Source organism: Neopsephotus bourkii, unplaced genomic scaffold (genome assembly GCF_033783945.1).
Source record: "Neopsephotus bourkii isolate Nb327-2 ecotype Australia unplaced genomic scaffold, CSIRO-AGI_Nbou_v1 NB_1825, whole genome shotgun sequence".
Lineage (NCBI taxonomy): Eukaryota > Metazoa > Chordata > Aves > Psittaciformes > Psittacidae > Neopsephotus > Neopsephotus bourkii.
The window spans coordinates 11605991-11620878 of NW_026902298.1; the positions used below are offsets into that span (position 1 = coordinate 11605991).

At 44.4% G+C, this 14888-nt stretch overlaps 1 protein-coding gene across 1 annotated transcript; it reads left to right on the top strand.

Annotated features, from left to right (window-relative positions):
- The first annotated feature begins 1443 nt into the window (after positions 1 to 1443).
- VPS18 (VPS18 core subunit of CORVET and HOPS complexes) lies at positions 1444 to 13223 on the top strand. Its single transcript, XM_061343742.1, has 5 exons — positions 1444 to 1599; positions 6910 to 7051; positions 7249 to 7340; positions 8054 to 9924; positions 10649 to 13223. Exons 1-5 carry the CDS (start codon positions 1509 to 1511, stop codon positions 11375 to 11377), a joined length of 2925 nt encoding a protein of 974 aa, XP_061199726.1. The 5' UTR covers positions 1444 to 1508; the 3' UTR covers positions 11378 to 13223.
- The last annotated feature ends 1665 nt before the right edge of the window (positions 13224 to 14888 follow it).

The window sequence follows — 14888 nt, forward strand, 5'->3', positions numbered from 1 at the left end:
TCAGAGCTGCCACATGAGGAGGGCAAACAGCAGAGGCTGGGGCTGGGCTCCTGCCAGTGCTTGCAGGCAGGCTGAGTCAGGAAGAGCCAAGGCAGAGGTGACCCTGTGGAGCACACCATGGGAGCCTCCAGATCCCGGCTAGCCTGGGACCTGTGTATCCAGCTCAGCCCTGGGGAGAAGGCTTGAGGCTGAGCAATGCAGACCGCAGCCCTTGCGCATGGTGGTGAGGTGCCCTGTAAAAGGGCAGGAAGGAGCAAACTGCTACTGGTGGTGCCCCACTGCCACCTGAGGTGCAAGCTAATGGTGGGAGACTTCCTCTGTCTTGTAATGGATCCCTCTGTGTTGCAAACTGCTGTACACTATGGGACAACATTGCTCTGTTCCTTAAGAAAGTATTGTGAAGTTTACATATAATATACAGTATGTAGTGTAATATAGGACAAACGTGTACATCTGTATTAATTTTATCTGTGATGAAAACCAGAAGTATTGCATAACAGATTAGTCTTTTTGTTAATGCCATTGTTACATAAATTCTGCTAGTTTAAGCTAGAGGGTGAAAATACAAAGAATAATTGTTGGCATATCAGAAGAAAACCACAGATTTTAAGTACTATTTAGTGATACATAACCTGGGCCCACAGTGTATAAAGCTGGGAGAAACTTGCAGAGCAAATCTAGCACAGTTCATGGGCAGCCTTATCCTCTATCCCCATCTGCTGTGCCACAAGCATTATTTTAGCAATAACGCCAAGATTGTACCACACAGTGCTACTGACAAGTCGCAGCACAGGATTTTGTACAGAGGTGTTCAAACCCAGCCAGCTCCTGATTGCAGTCACTACTGTCAGTAACATCATAGAAGATTGGAGACCTGTAAGATCATCCAGTCCAACCACTAAACTGTATCACTGGGGGCCTCATCTGCAGTGTTTGAACACCCCCAAGGACGGTGCTTGCTCCAATACCCGACCACCCTTCCAGTGAAGAAATTGTTCCTTATGTCAAATCTCACCCCCGCCCCAGTGCAGTCTGAGGCTGATGCCTCTTGTCCTAAAAAAAACTGCAAAAAATGCAGCAGAAAATACCGTGCTTGCAGTGCTATCACAACTAAGCGATCCCACTACAGCACGCTGATACACTCATAGGGTCAGTTATCACGGGCATGGCTGCACACAACAGGACGGCAGCGAGCAGAGCCTGCAGGCACCAGAGATGCAAAGAGCCTGCAAGCCTCGCTGTGGCTGCATGCACCCCAACACCGGGAAGCAAAGTTATGTGCTGACTTTAACATATTATTAGGGACATGAAAGTCCGGGCTGCGACTACAGACGGAGCCAAGTCAAGACACTCTCCTATCGCCATTCTGAGAAGGGCTAGCACTTCCCCTCCCGGAGAGACGCGGGGCCACAGCACAGGCGCAGTGCGCGGCGGGGCAGGCACGTGACTCGGGTCAGCTGAGCGCGGGCGGAAGTGGCGGGTGCGGGCCTGTGGTGCCGGTGTCCGCCATGGCGTCCATTCTGGACGAGTACGAGGACTCGCTGTATCGCTCCGCCGCCGTGCAGCACAGCCGCGCCAGCGTGGGCATCCCGCACTCCGGTAGGTGGGCAGCGGGGGGTGTCAGGCGGTGCGGGGTGCTGCCGGGTGCTGCAGTCAGCTCCGGCTTCCGTTTGCATCGCTTGTCGTGTGGAATGTTTTGATGCATGGGACGATCGAGCCCGTAGCACCCTGGGGTGCATCGGGAGGAGTGTGACAGCGGGTTGAGGGAGGGGATCGTCCCCCTCTGCGCACCTCTAATGAGGCCACATCTGGAGCACTGTGTCCAGTGCTGGGCTCCTCAGTACAAGGAGCTGCTGGAGGGGATCCAGTGGAGGCCACAAGGATGATCAGGGGTCTGGAGCATCTCTCTAATGAGGAGAGGCTGCAGGAGCCGGGCCTGTTTAGTCTGGAGAAGACTGAGATGAGATCTTATTAAGGCAGATCAGTATCTCAAAGGCGGGTGCCACGAGGATGGTGCCAGCCTCTTTTCAGTGATGCACAGTACTGGATGAGGAGCAGTGAGCATAAACTAAACCACAAGGAGTTTTACCTCAACATGAGGAAGAACTTCTTTACATTGAGGGTGGCAGAACACGGGAACAGGCTGCCCAGGTGGGTTGTGGAGTCTCTCTCTCTGGAGACATTCAAAACCAACCTGTGTAATATGCTGTAGGTGGCCCTGCCTTGGTAGGGGGTTGGGCTATATGATCTTTGGAGGTCCCTTCCAACTCCAGTGATTCTGTAATGCAGGTCATCTTAGCAAAACTGAAATGCTGGTTATCTGTGGGAGGGCTTTATAAGGCTATAGGCCCTGTGATGTGTGTAGGAAGTGTGTTTGTGAAGCGCCTTCATAGTCACAAGTTATAACCACACCTCAGCGCTATTCAGTTCAGGACTTGTGGTAGTTGAGATCAACTCACTGGCTGTTTCTTCTCCTCTGAGGAACCCAGCTGTTACAGTATTCTGGCTGTGTGCACAGCTGTACCTGCATAGGGTTCCTTTCCAAACCCAGGGGCAGTTTACCGAAGGCTTAGAGTGGTTAGGTTAGTGGCAAGGTTACTGCTGAAGAAGGTTACTAAGAAAGCAATCTGTATCCCTGTTAAGCTTTTCTAACAGGTCTCTGAAGCTTTGGTACACAGTACTGTCCAGGGAGGTGTACAGTCAATATAAAGTAACTGTGTGATGACCAGTTAGTTGTCTCTTTCATGTGAGAGAAAGCAAACAGATGGTAAGTATGTTCTATGATAAATTCAAGGTTTATTAGGTTCAATAACTGTTCCCTGTTTGATGTCACCTCACAATGGTTTTTTGAGTGCTTGGAATTGGATGGGCATACTCCTTCAAGTCCTTTCCTTAAACAGTGTTGCTAGCTGTTAACCTTTGGGGAAACTAGGTTATGATTCTATATAGGTGTTAAGAATCGATGGGTTCTGTTATACTGTGTGTATTATTGAGTATAAATACAAAGACAGAACTACTCATTACACGAGTCTAGGTACTGAAATAGGTATGCCCCCCCCCCGTTTGTTTTAACATGCATAGTTATTTTGTTGTGTAATGTTAGATAAAGATTAAGTGTCCTGAGTAAGTGTTGTGCAAAACAGTGTTGGGATGAGCTGTGTTACAGAAGATAAATTTTCAAGGACTCAGCTTTTCTTGACTGCTGCAACCCTGTCTCCAGTCATGACTGTTAGAGTTGAGAAATCTGCCTGTTTGCTGACAGTTGGTGTTGGCAAAGGAAGTTTGGGAAACTGCTGAATTGCAAAGGTACATCCTCATCAGGGTTTTAATTGTCCTTAAATCAGACCTGGTAATTTTAAATGAAACTTGGGCTGGGAGAAGCTGTGGGCAATCTGAAGTTGACCTTGGAAAAAGATGCAACAAATAGCTAACTTCCTGAAAGCAGTCCTTGAGGTTAGGCTGGAAGTTTTGGAAGATGTTAAAACTTACCCCATTTCAGCTAATGTGCTTGTTAATGTTTTAGTCCCTGTGCTTGTTAAACTGCAGGTGCTGTTTCTCAAGTTGCGGATAACCAAGCAGTGACCCTGTTGCCAACCTAAAGTACTGCTGCATTGTCTTCAGAGGCTGCAGTTCCAGCACAAAAAGACCTATTTAGACCCACTAGGCTTGACTGAAGCTTGTGAGCTTAGATCTTTGAATGGTTAAAAAGCTCTATGGAAAAATGCGGATTTGCCCAGAAATCAGGGTGGGAAATGCTGCATTAGAATCTCAGCCTGAACAGAAGGGGTCAGGATGAAGGAAGGCACTGTTTGAAAGGAAAACTTGTTATAAAATAGACATCTCCTTTGTATAGAGGACTGGAAGTTAAAGACGTTAATCTTTCTCCTGCCACAGACACTAGTTAAAATCCTCATGTTAGTGGTGATGATTCTACACTAACAGCAGTTAGCAATAATTGCAATGGTTACAGCCCTAAAGGGTCAAAAATGCTGGAATCCAATCCACTGGCTTGAACTATGGCTGAATGATAAAAAAAACACCCCAACATCTAACAAACACAAACTCTCCCACCCCAGCCCTAAACCCCTACCTGTGTATAGATACTATTTGTTCCCTTTCCTTCCTGTGTCTCAGTCAGCCTTGTTTTGCTTAGTGGCAATCTGAAAAACAATTCAGGATTGCCTGAGTGACTGTGACTTGGTGACCTGTTGGTGTGTGAGTTTTTCCTATCAGGGTAATCCCTCCTTTTTCTCTCTATATAAACGTGTTTATTGCTTATCTGTTGAGATGACATGATGTGAATCTGTAGCTTGGGCAAGCTTGGTCCTCAAGTTTTGAAGCACAGTTCATACCAGGAAATTTAAACTGTGGCATTGCAGCTCCCTAATCTGAAATTAAGAACATCTGCTTTGCTTCACTGGAAATAAAGGAATGCACATCTGCATAAGTGGGAAATGTTTAAGATGTGGTTCAATGTGGGAGAAGAAAACATACGTGCAGAGCAAAAGGCTGCCTACTCGGATTGTGGTTGCTTTGTCTGTTCCTGTATGTGCATTTTTCCTCTAAAACAAGAATCCTTTAAAGATCCTGCAGCTGGTCTAGTGGTGAGGTGGAGTCAAGGAGAAGGCATTGGTGGAATAGGCAGCTGAAGGATTCATAATGTTAGTAGGCTGCTTTCCACTGCTACACTGGCATTTTCAACAGCAACAGGGCTGAAGTTAGAGATTTTCAGGATAACGTGCGGGAGGTTGTAGGCATTGAGTGTGCTTTGAAGTGGTGCTGTTAGTCCCAGGCTAGTGTCAGGCCTATGCTCTTTAGAATGGAAGTAGTCTGTTGCCTCTGAGGTACAATTCCTGGTTTCTTTTTTCTGTAAGTTTACATCTTCCTAGTTAACTGCTTTGGCCATGAGCGGCCTTAACTTAGTATAGCTCTTTTTGGGTTTTAATCTTCCTGTCCAGGCTAACTGCTGTATGGATCTGCTTGCTTTAGATATCAGTTCATTGCATGTGGGTAGCAGTATACCAGTCTGTCTTGCTTTTGAGTTTGAGGTAGTGTGGTCAGACTGATCCTCTGCTGTTTTCTTTGTCAGAGGCTTATGTAAGACTGTACGTATGGGAAATTCAGTCCCTGGGAAAACTTGTCTCATGGGACAGATATGGGTGAAACTTTGTGATAAGATCTGTTTGTGGAGGCACATGTGTTCCAGGATTTTGCTAATGAGTGTCATCACTTGGGTCTGGTTTTATACGAATGCTGCCTTATTTTGCAGTTCACTGGCATACCTGAGCTGTTTTGTAGTTTTTTTTACTTCCTCATAGGAAGACCTTAAAGAGTGCTGTTTTCATTTAGGAATAGAATGGCACAGTCTCTGCAAGTCTTATGGTTTTGGGTACTGAGGTTTACTCATCTTCAATGAAAACTAAATCTGTCATGCTGCTTCTCTGTGCTGCCACATGGTGTTACAGCTCTACTTGTCTTTCAGTTTTTTGAACACTTGCCTATGGCTGGGCTTTTGTCTTTGCTGTAGCCAGAGGTATGAGTTTGAACTGCATCTTGTGCTTTGCCCATCTGCACTGAAGATCACAGAGGGTTTTAAAAGTATAGACTCCTAAGCTTTATTTATTCATGTATTAATATATTTCTACAGAAGTATGTCACTTCCCTCAAGTCAGACCTTACTTCTCCATTCTTTGCCTTACCCACTTTCATAAGTAATCCCTCAACATGCGTTCCTATGGATGCCACATTTCCCAAGCTGACTGGGACTAAACTGACTAGCTGAATACCTACCTAGTCACATGAGCTAACTTGCTCTGGTTATACACTGCCATTTTCAGTTCACTGATTTGTCAGGTTTGCTTGGTTGGGCTTAAAATGCAACGTGTCCTATAAGGTCGCCATGTCTTATCCAACTTCAGCCCTTAACTCTGACCTTAACTGGGCATTTCTTAGAATTCAGGCCTGTTTTTTTTAAAGGATCTGAGAATTAGGTTAGTCTGTCTCCATCTGGGGATTTGTCATGAAACAGTAAACCAGTCCGAATGGGTTTTGGATCAGGAAGCAATTTATGCCAAGACTAGAGCATTGATTCAGCAGTCACCAGGTCTTGTTTATTGCTTTGGCTCTAGCAAGTAGTTCATATGCCTTCCAGCTGGAAAGCTGCAATTAGGATAGTGTTATGGTTGGTAAAACAGGGTTATGGCAAAAGCATCATTGTGACCTCCAGCTGTGTTCCCTGCAGCAAATAATCCAATAAACTTTTCTCTGTGATGAAGTCTTCTATGTGGATACAAAAAACCTCAACATGGCTTTCAAAATAGCTTTAGTTTGTGAATGATGGGTGTCAAGTATGATAACTTGTTCAATCTCAACATGGAATAAGAGAGAAATATGTTTCAATTAACACCATAATGGTCTCATGGGTAGCTTGTATGGGAGTGTCAAACCAGAGCCTTCTTTGTGTCTTCTCTAATACCAGCCATTCTTTCCTGTCTTGAGCAAATAAAATGTCAACCAAGGAAAACAAATGACTTTGTGATTCTGCTCTCATTTTCAGCTTTTTATGCAGTTTATGTGACAGTTTTATGGCTTCCCCTGGAATTCTTTGTGCTTTAAAATTAATATTAGTGACAATTTTGCAGTTCTGTGACAAGGCAGTAAAATGTATTGCTCCTTTTCATTCCAGTTATACATACCCATGACAAAGCAGTAAAGTGTATTGCTCCTTTTCATTCCTGTTATACAAACCCATGTAAGTGCTGCTCTCTGTGTTTATGCTCCCTTCTTAGTAGAACCCAGAGCAGGTGATGATCCTTCTAGTTTTTTAGGTTAGAATTTGGTGTAGTGTGGGGTGGTGGTTTTGGGGTTTTGGTCTTGTTTCGGTTTTAAGTGTTTGTGTTCTTTCTCCAGGATATGTGAATGCACGTCTGGAAAAGGAAACACCAATATTTAACAAGCAAAGGATTGATTTTGCTCCTCCAGAGAAAATTAACAGCTTAGTGGTCTCCTCTAACCAGCTGTGTATGAGCCTTGGCAAAGACACCCTTCTCAGGTAACACTGCCAGAGACCTGCACTTACTGCTTATTTTGTCTTGCCCCTTTCTTTCTCTTATCTTTTTTCCCTGAAGTTGTTAGAGAACTTACAAACTGGATAAAAAGCCAAGATGGAAACCCAAGATGGAGAACAGTAAGCAATTACGCCTACAGGAACTGTTGTTGGAAACATGCTTTCATGGTTTCTGTTTGCAGGATTGATCTTGGGAAGCCAGATGAACCTAATCAGGTGGAGCTGGGACGCAAAGATGAAGCCAAAGTCTACAAGATGTTTTTGGACCACACAGGTAAGGCAACGGACTATGTGTGTTTACAGACAGTGGTTGGCAGCAGATGCAACTGAATGTGCATAACAAGAGCTGGCAAAAGAGTTCTCTTTCTGTTCTGTAAATAAGGAGAAGAGGTGGTTCTTCTGTGGGCAGGACTCCATTGCCCAGGGGCTCTGCCTGCTGATTTGCCCCTTGTGCTGTTAGGAAAACACACTGGCTTGTGTGTATGTTGTTGCTTTGGACCTCTCTGAAATGAACACATGCAATTAGTTCTGAGCGAGGCTGTTAAAACCAATTAAAGGAGATCTTTGCAGTCACCCTGGGCTGTATCTGACTGTATAAGGCTTTTAGAAAGGACTGTAAAACAACTGCAGCTCCCTGTAGCCTTGCCTGATCGTAAAAAACGAACCAGAGTTTTGGAAAGGGATGCCAGGGATAGGAGAGAACTCTGGGAACTGTTTATCCTTAGAACACTTAGTGAAACAGAAGAATATGTTCTCGCTGAAGCATCTGGGGCTAGTAATTTAAGTTTTCCACTCATGTACTACCATTCTGATCCAGCATGGAAATCCCCCACATTCCAAGGAATATTTGGGAAAGTCTTGGGTTAAGTATGTTGATATCAGAGTTTATCAAATGTGAGGATTAGAAGCCTCAGGAATTTGACTTGCTTTGGCACAGTCTTAATTTGTTCTCTCCTTCTCTTTCCCATACCCCTCTCCTGTTGGCAGGCTCCCATCTCCTGATTGCTCTGAACACCAGTGAATGCCTTTACCTGAACAGAAGTGTTCAGAAAGTGCGAGCGCTCTCCCGCTGGAAAGGCCACTTGATTGAAAGTGTGGGCTGGAACAAATTCCTTGGTACAGAGACCAACACTGGGCCTATCCTGGTGGGGACAGCCCAGGGACAGATCTATGAGGCTGAAATCTCTGTCAGTGAGGGAAGCCTCTTCAGCACTAATCCCGACCAGTACTTCCGACAGGTCTACACTCTGGAGGAGGAATCAGGACCTGCCCCAGTCTGCTGCTTGGAGATTGAACGAGGAATAGAAGGGAAATTTTTTATTATAGCCACCACTCAAAAGAGACTTTTCCAGTTTGTTGGCAAAGTGCCTGAAGGGACAGAGCAGCAGGGCTTCAGCTCCATATTTGCTTTACATGCTGACCATTTGCCAAGCTTCCGGGAGTTTCCGGCCAGCTTTGGTTTCAGTGAGATAGCCTTTTACACCCCAAAACTGCGTTCCAACCCACGCTCCTTTGCCTGGATGATGGGAAATGGTGTTTTATATGGTACACTGGATTATAGCCGTCCTGATTCAATTTTGAGTGATGAACGGGTCTGGGTTTATCCTTCTGATATTGACATAACTGTGAACAAGCCAATATCCATTGTACTCACCCAGTTCCACTTCTTGTTGCTGCTGCCTGATCGAGTGAAGGCTGTATGCACTCTGAATGGGCAGGTTGTTTTTCAAGATATGTTCCTGGAGAAGTTTGGTTTACTGACACGCATGATCAAAGATCCCACAGTCCAGCAAATCTGGATCCACACTGAGAAAGTGGTGTTTCGCTACCACGTCCAGCGGGAATCTAGAGATGTGTGGAAGATGTATATGAATATGAACAAATTTGATTTAGCCAAAGAGTATTGTAAAGATCGTCCAGAGTGCCTAGATATTGTGCTGGCAAAAGAAGCAGAGCACTGCTTCCAAAACAAGAGGTATCTAGACAGTGCCAAGTGTTATGCGCTGACCCAGAGCTACTTTGAGGAAATTGCCCTTAAGTTCATTGAAGCCAAGCAAGAAGAGGCCCTGATGGAGTTTCTGATTAAGAAGCTGAGTAATCTAAAGCCTTCTGAGAAGACACAGACCACTCTGCTGACCACGTGGTTGACAGAGCTCTACCTGAACTGGTTAGGTGTACTGGAAGGAGATCCCTCACAGCGAAATCTCTATCTGGATACACGGGAGAAGTTTCGCACATTCCTGAGCAGTCCTAAAAACAAAGACTGTCTATTTAATAACCGGGCATCTATTTATGAGCTGTTGGCAAGCCATGGGGACACAGAGCACATGGTCTACTTTGCAGTCATCATGCAGGACTATGAGCGTGTAGTAGCTCACCACTGCCAGCACGATGAGTACGATGAGGCTCTAAACGTGCTGTCCAGGCACAGAGACGAGAAACTGTTCTACAAGTTCTCTCCAGTCCTCATCCAGCATATTCCCAAGAAGGTAGTTGATGCTTGGATTTCTATGGGCTCTAGACTGGATGCTAGGAACCTCATTCCAGCCCTTGTTAACTACAGCCAGAGTGCCAGCACCCAGCAGATCAATGAAGCCATTAGATATATGGAGTTCTGTGTCTATCAGTTGGAGGAAACTCAACAAGCCATTCACAACTACCTGTTGTCTCTTTATGCTTTGTGTCGGCCAGATTCGCTGCTATCATACCTGGAGCAAGCAGGAACCAACCCAAACAGGATCCACTATGACCTGAAGTATGCATTGCGCCTGTGTGCAGAGCATGGGCACCACCGTGCATGTGTCCATATTTACAAAGTGATGGAATTATATGAGGAGGCTGTGGATCTCGCCTTACAGGTATGTGTGTGTCTGTGCATGCGTGCAATGACATGTAGGAAAGTTATTTTGAGCAACTGAGCATTTGAGAGGAACTGGACAGATTCATCAGTGCAGGAGCTGTGCAGCTAAGTAGGAAGAAAGACCTGTCTCTGTTAATGTACTTCTGTGCTTTCATGTTTGTTTTAAGTGGACAGCTGGCTGTGACAAGCCATAATTGAAGGTAGAGGCATGGAAAGTACAAGGGGGAGTATTGTCTGCCTTAAGTTCAGTCTCTAACATCAAATACTTTTAACTATCTGCATTTATGCAATACTCATATAGCTACTGTTCAGGATTCTAATTAATTCGTATTCCTACATGATGATAACTATCACAGAAGAATGCCTCTGTCAGCTTAGTCTGACCTTCAAGGAGCTATTGGATCTTTTTTATTGGCATTGCGATGGCTCTGCTGGAATGTGTGGCCAGCAAAGCTACTATGACATGGATTTGCCCTTACTGTAGTGCTAGGCTTTGTGGTTGTCTGCTGGTTAGCAAGCAAATCTTCAAGGAGACTGCTGGTGGAGAGGAGAGGTGTTTGACATGTAGACAAGGAGCAGGCCAGTAGTGCAGCCCTAGGCAGTGAAATAGCAATAGAAGTTATCTATTAATGCCTCCTATGATGGACAGCAGGCTCAAAGTTGAATGGTGGATAAACAAAGAGGGAAGCTTACCTCAGTTTCCTTGTCTGTCCAACTTCTAGGTGGATGTTGATCTTGCAAAGTCCTGTGCAGATCTCCCTGAAGATGATGAGGAACTCCGGAAGAAGCTCTGGTTAAAGATTGCTCGCCATGTTGTTCAGGAAGAGAAGGATGTCAAGAAGGCAATGGCCTGCCTCTCCAGCTGTGCCCTGCTGAAGATTGAAGATGTCTTGCCATTCTTTCCAGACTTTGTCACCATTGACCATTTCAAGGAGGCAATCTGTAACTCCCTGGAGGACTACAACAAGCACATTGAGGAGCTGAAAAGGGAGATGGAGGAAGCCACACAGAGTGCCAAGAGAATCCGAGAGGACATCCAGGAAATGAGAAATAAGTATGGCTCTGTGGAGCCTCAGGAAAAATGTGCTGCTTGTGACTTCCCACTTCTAAACCGCCCTTTTTACCTTTTCCTGTGTGGCCACATGTTTCACTATGACTGTCTCCTCCAAGCGGTGTTCCCAAACCTCCCTGCCTATAAACAGGCAAAACTTGAAGATCTTCAGAAGAAGCTGGCAGCTACCAGTCAGCCTTCCAAGAGTCACCATCATCCCAAGGACGCAGATACCATTAGCTTGGGGAAGGGGCAGCAGAGCCGGGAACAGATCAAAGCTGACATTGATGATATTGTGGCAGCTGAATGTGTGTACTGTGGGGAGCTGATGATCCGGTCAATTGACAAGCCTTTTATTGATCCCCAGAAGTATGAAGAGGAGATGCAGAGCTGGCTGTAGTTTTCCCAGCCTGCAACTGTCAGTACACAAGAGTTGTTTTGTTCACAGTTTGTGAAGCTTCTGTGGTGAGAATATAATCTCCAGAAGCAGGAACACAGTGGCAACTGTTGAACTCTTAATAAAAGAATAGTGGAGTCACTATGGTGAGCTAGTCTCGAAACATGTGGAGAAACAGCTATGGCTGTCTAAGAACTTGAACAATAGTTAAGAGTTAATCTACTGGAATATATTTAGCAGATGTTTCCTGCTTGCAGTTCTTCTGAGGTTCTCAGTGTGAAGCTAATGGAGTGCCTTGTTGTCCAGAAGGAGTTGGGAGCAACCTATGATTTGTCTTCCCTGTTGTGTGGTATTTGTTTTGGTGAAGACAAGCTTGAAGGAAAAGGTAGTGAGCACTAAGCAGTGTAGGCTTCATTCATCATCCAAAGCTAGAATTGCCTTCTGATTCCTTTTTGCTGAGAGTCTATAACCACATACATGGAAAGAACATGAAAGGACAAATGCTGTTGCATATATGTTTTGTATTTGTGTAGCATGATGTTTACATGTTTCTACACAATGTAATACAAGAATGTGTATCATTCTCAAGCAGGAGTGTCTCATAATACACGTTTGTCTGAAATTTAAGGTGTCTAATTCTCTTTCCTACAATCTATATGGACAAGACCATACATTTCAGTTTTCTCTAGCTACTGTTTCTGGCAATATTTTGTAGCCTGTTCACCCCTTCCTCACTATTTGAATCCTATTTCTAATACAGCTGTCTTTGTATAGTGGGTCTTGGTTCTGTCTTTGCCCAACCCAAAATTTATATATACAGTAGTAAGGTTTCAGCTGGTAGATATTCTGCAAGCAGAAGCACAGCCTGTTTGTATTGCCGTATTGTCATCCACCACAAGCTGCACTTGAGCACTAGACAGGAGATCCAGTCACAGGTCCCCTCAAGGGTAGACTACAGAAAAGTTCTGTTGGTGTGAAATTTGCTTTGCTATTTGAAACCAGAACCTAGTGACCAGGCAGTCTTGCCTTCCTGACAGTATTTGATACTTTCTGGAGGTGGCAGCAGGTCACTGTAGGCCTATTGCTCTGACTTGGGAAGTTTTTCTCAGAAGGTGGAGATCTCTGCATTGTGGGTGAGGGAACAAACCATCGTATTCAGTTGACTTAGCAAGGATTCCTTGGTTTAGTTTTGAAGAAACTAAAGTTTTAATGAATTTCTTCTGTTTGAGGCTGAATCCCAAATGTAGTAATTGGCAGAAGGATTCAATCATCTAAATTAAAAATGATGATTCTTGTAATTAAGGCAACAGAAAATACTTTCTCCTGCAAAACTTCTTCAGCTCTTTCACACGAATGCATGTACTTGAATACCTCCCTGCTTACTAGTCATGCTCTTTCTGGCATTGTAGAAATGGGTATTCACACCATTGAAAGAGATTATATATTGCTTTCCTTAAGGAGCTGACCTAGGAATGTTGATAACTGTACAGCAGTCCAGAAGAACATCCGTGCTTTCGTTGGGAACTTCAGCCTGGAATGAATGGATCTTATCTGTATAAAATTACATGAGTAATAAAAGCCAGAGCTGTCAGTAGGAATACCTGAGGTTTTGAGATCCTCTTTTCATTGTTGGAGCCATGGGATGGGCAGTCTCATTGCCAGCTGGTAGTGTTTGTTGCTGCTTTATCAAACCACTGTTGCAGTGTTCAGAAACCACACATGCCGTAGTTTTCTTTGGCTCTGGATAGCCTTTTGCTTTGAGTAAGTCAGCGGGTCTGCCAGAAGAATTTGTGATGAAAACTGAATGTGATGTCTTTTGAAGTTCAGCATTAAACCTGTTGTAACTGGCTGCTCCTGATTCATCATCTTTTCATGTAAGCAGTGTGATGCTTAAAGTTGTATATGGTATATGGCATTCTAAAGCAACAATAGCCCCTTACCTAAACCAGTTTCTGAGCAAAGGCAAGTGGCTATTTTTCTGCCCTTTAGCAGAAACGTGAGTAGCAGCTCATTCTAATGGAGTCATTTCAAGTTCATTTCCTTCAGATGTTCCTAATGCTTGTTCCACTTCTTTACTTTGGGGTTTTTACAGCATGCTTTCTTGGTATATTGGTATATGTATTGGTATGTTAGAATTATTCCATTCTTTTCCTGTCAGTGCTGCAGAACAGTTGCATCATTAAATGCTTCTGTTGTGCTCTGCAAATTAGCAATACTATTTACTTATAGACCGTTTCAGGGAGATCTGCTTGTCCATAAGATTGGAAGAAGTGCGTGTCTGTAGGAACTGAGGCATAGCAAGTAAATAAAAGCTCTCAAGTCTTTGCCTGAGATGGGGTGATAGGAGCTACTATCACCTTCTGGATACTGCTCAGGAACTACTGATTCCAGTCTTGAGTATTAATGTGTCTCACTTAACAAAAGTAGAACTAGGTTGGTTGTTTGGGTTTTTTTTTAATGACTAGTATGCAGCAGTCTCTAAGGGCTGTAGGCTTGTGCACCAGATACACACACCACAGATCTCACACTTCCTCATTATTGTGCACTGAAAAATCTTCTCGGTCATTCACTGTCAAGGCTATGGAGAGTGTTAATGCCTGCAAGCACCCTGTCAGTGATTAGATGACTAGGGCCAGTAGTACAGGAAGCTATATAAAGATATCTGCTGAAGTTTCCTTACAATGCCACATGCTTCAAAAGTTTCAATAACCACTCACCTGTGCTTCTGTTGTAAGTTTCATTCAGTGAAAAAGGTGAGGGATTTTAGGGGGAAGTGACTTTAATGTACTCCTGTAAATCTAATCTGAGGTTTTTTCCTCTTTGCTTTCAGAATAGTGTTTTTATCTTTTCTCCTTGTGACTTCAGCACAGTTACATTTTAGAAATCACAGTCCTTTGTATGTTTTTTTTAGCTGTGAATGAGCTGTGTACCAGCTGTTACAAATGATGTGCCCTCGGGCCTTGTCCTTGTCTGTGTGAATAACCCCTACCATTTACTGTAATGCAGCTGGAGAACAGCATAACCAAAAGGGCATAACCACAGAGCCCCTGTAACCAGAACAAATACCTGTAGATAGACTTACACTGAAGATACTCAGCTGTGAAGGCAAGGCCTAAAGCAAACTTGTGCCTACTACCTCACCTCTCCATGGCTTCAAGCAAGGGATTGGTGAAATGCGGTGAGATGGGGGAGGCGATGGTGTGTGTGTGTTACGGAAGAGTTTGTAGAGATGTCGGATGCAGTCACTGTTGGCCTATGTGATTGGAAGCAGCAAACAAACGCTTAGAGTTAGGTTTTGCCTGCATGACTGGGCTGGAAACTAAGGGAGGCAAATTCTTGACAAGCCACTAGATGTCATTGCTGTCCATTTAAATAGTGAAGTTTGTTGCAGGGAAGTGAAAGGCATTCGGTAGCAGAAGAAAGAGCCGTGCCAAACCATGAGGAGCTGAAGCAGGTTCCAAGTGCCTTTGGGGGGCAGGATGGAGAGAGACCTGTAAGGTAATTATTGGAGGCA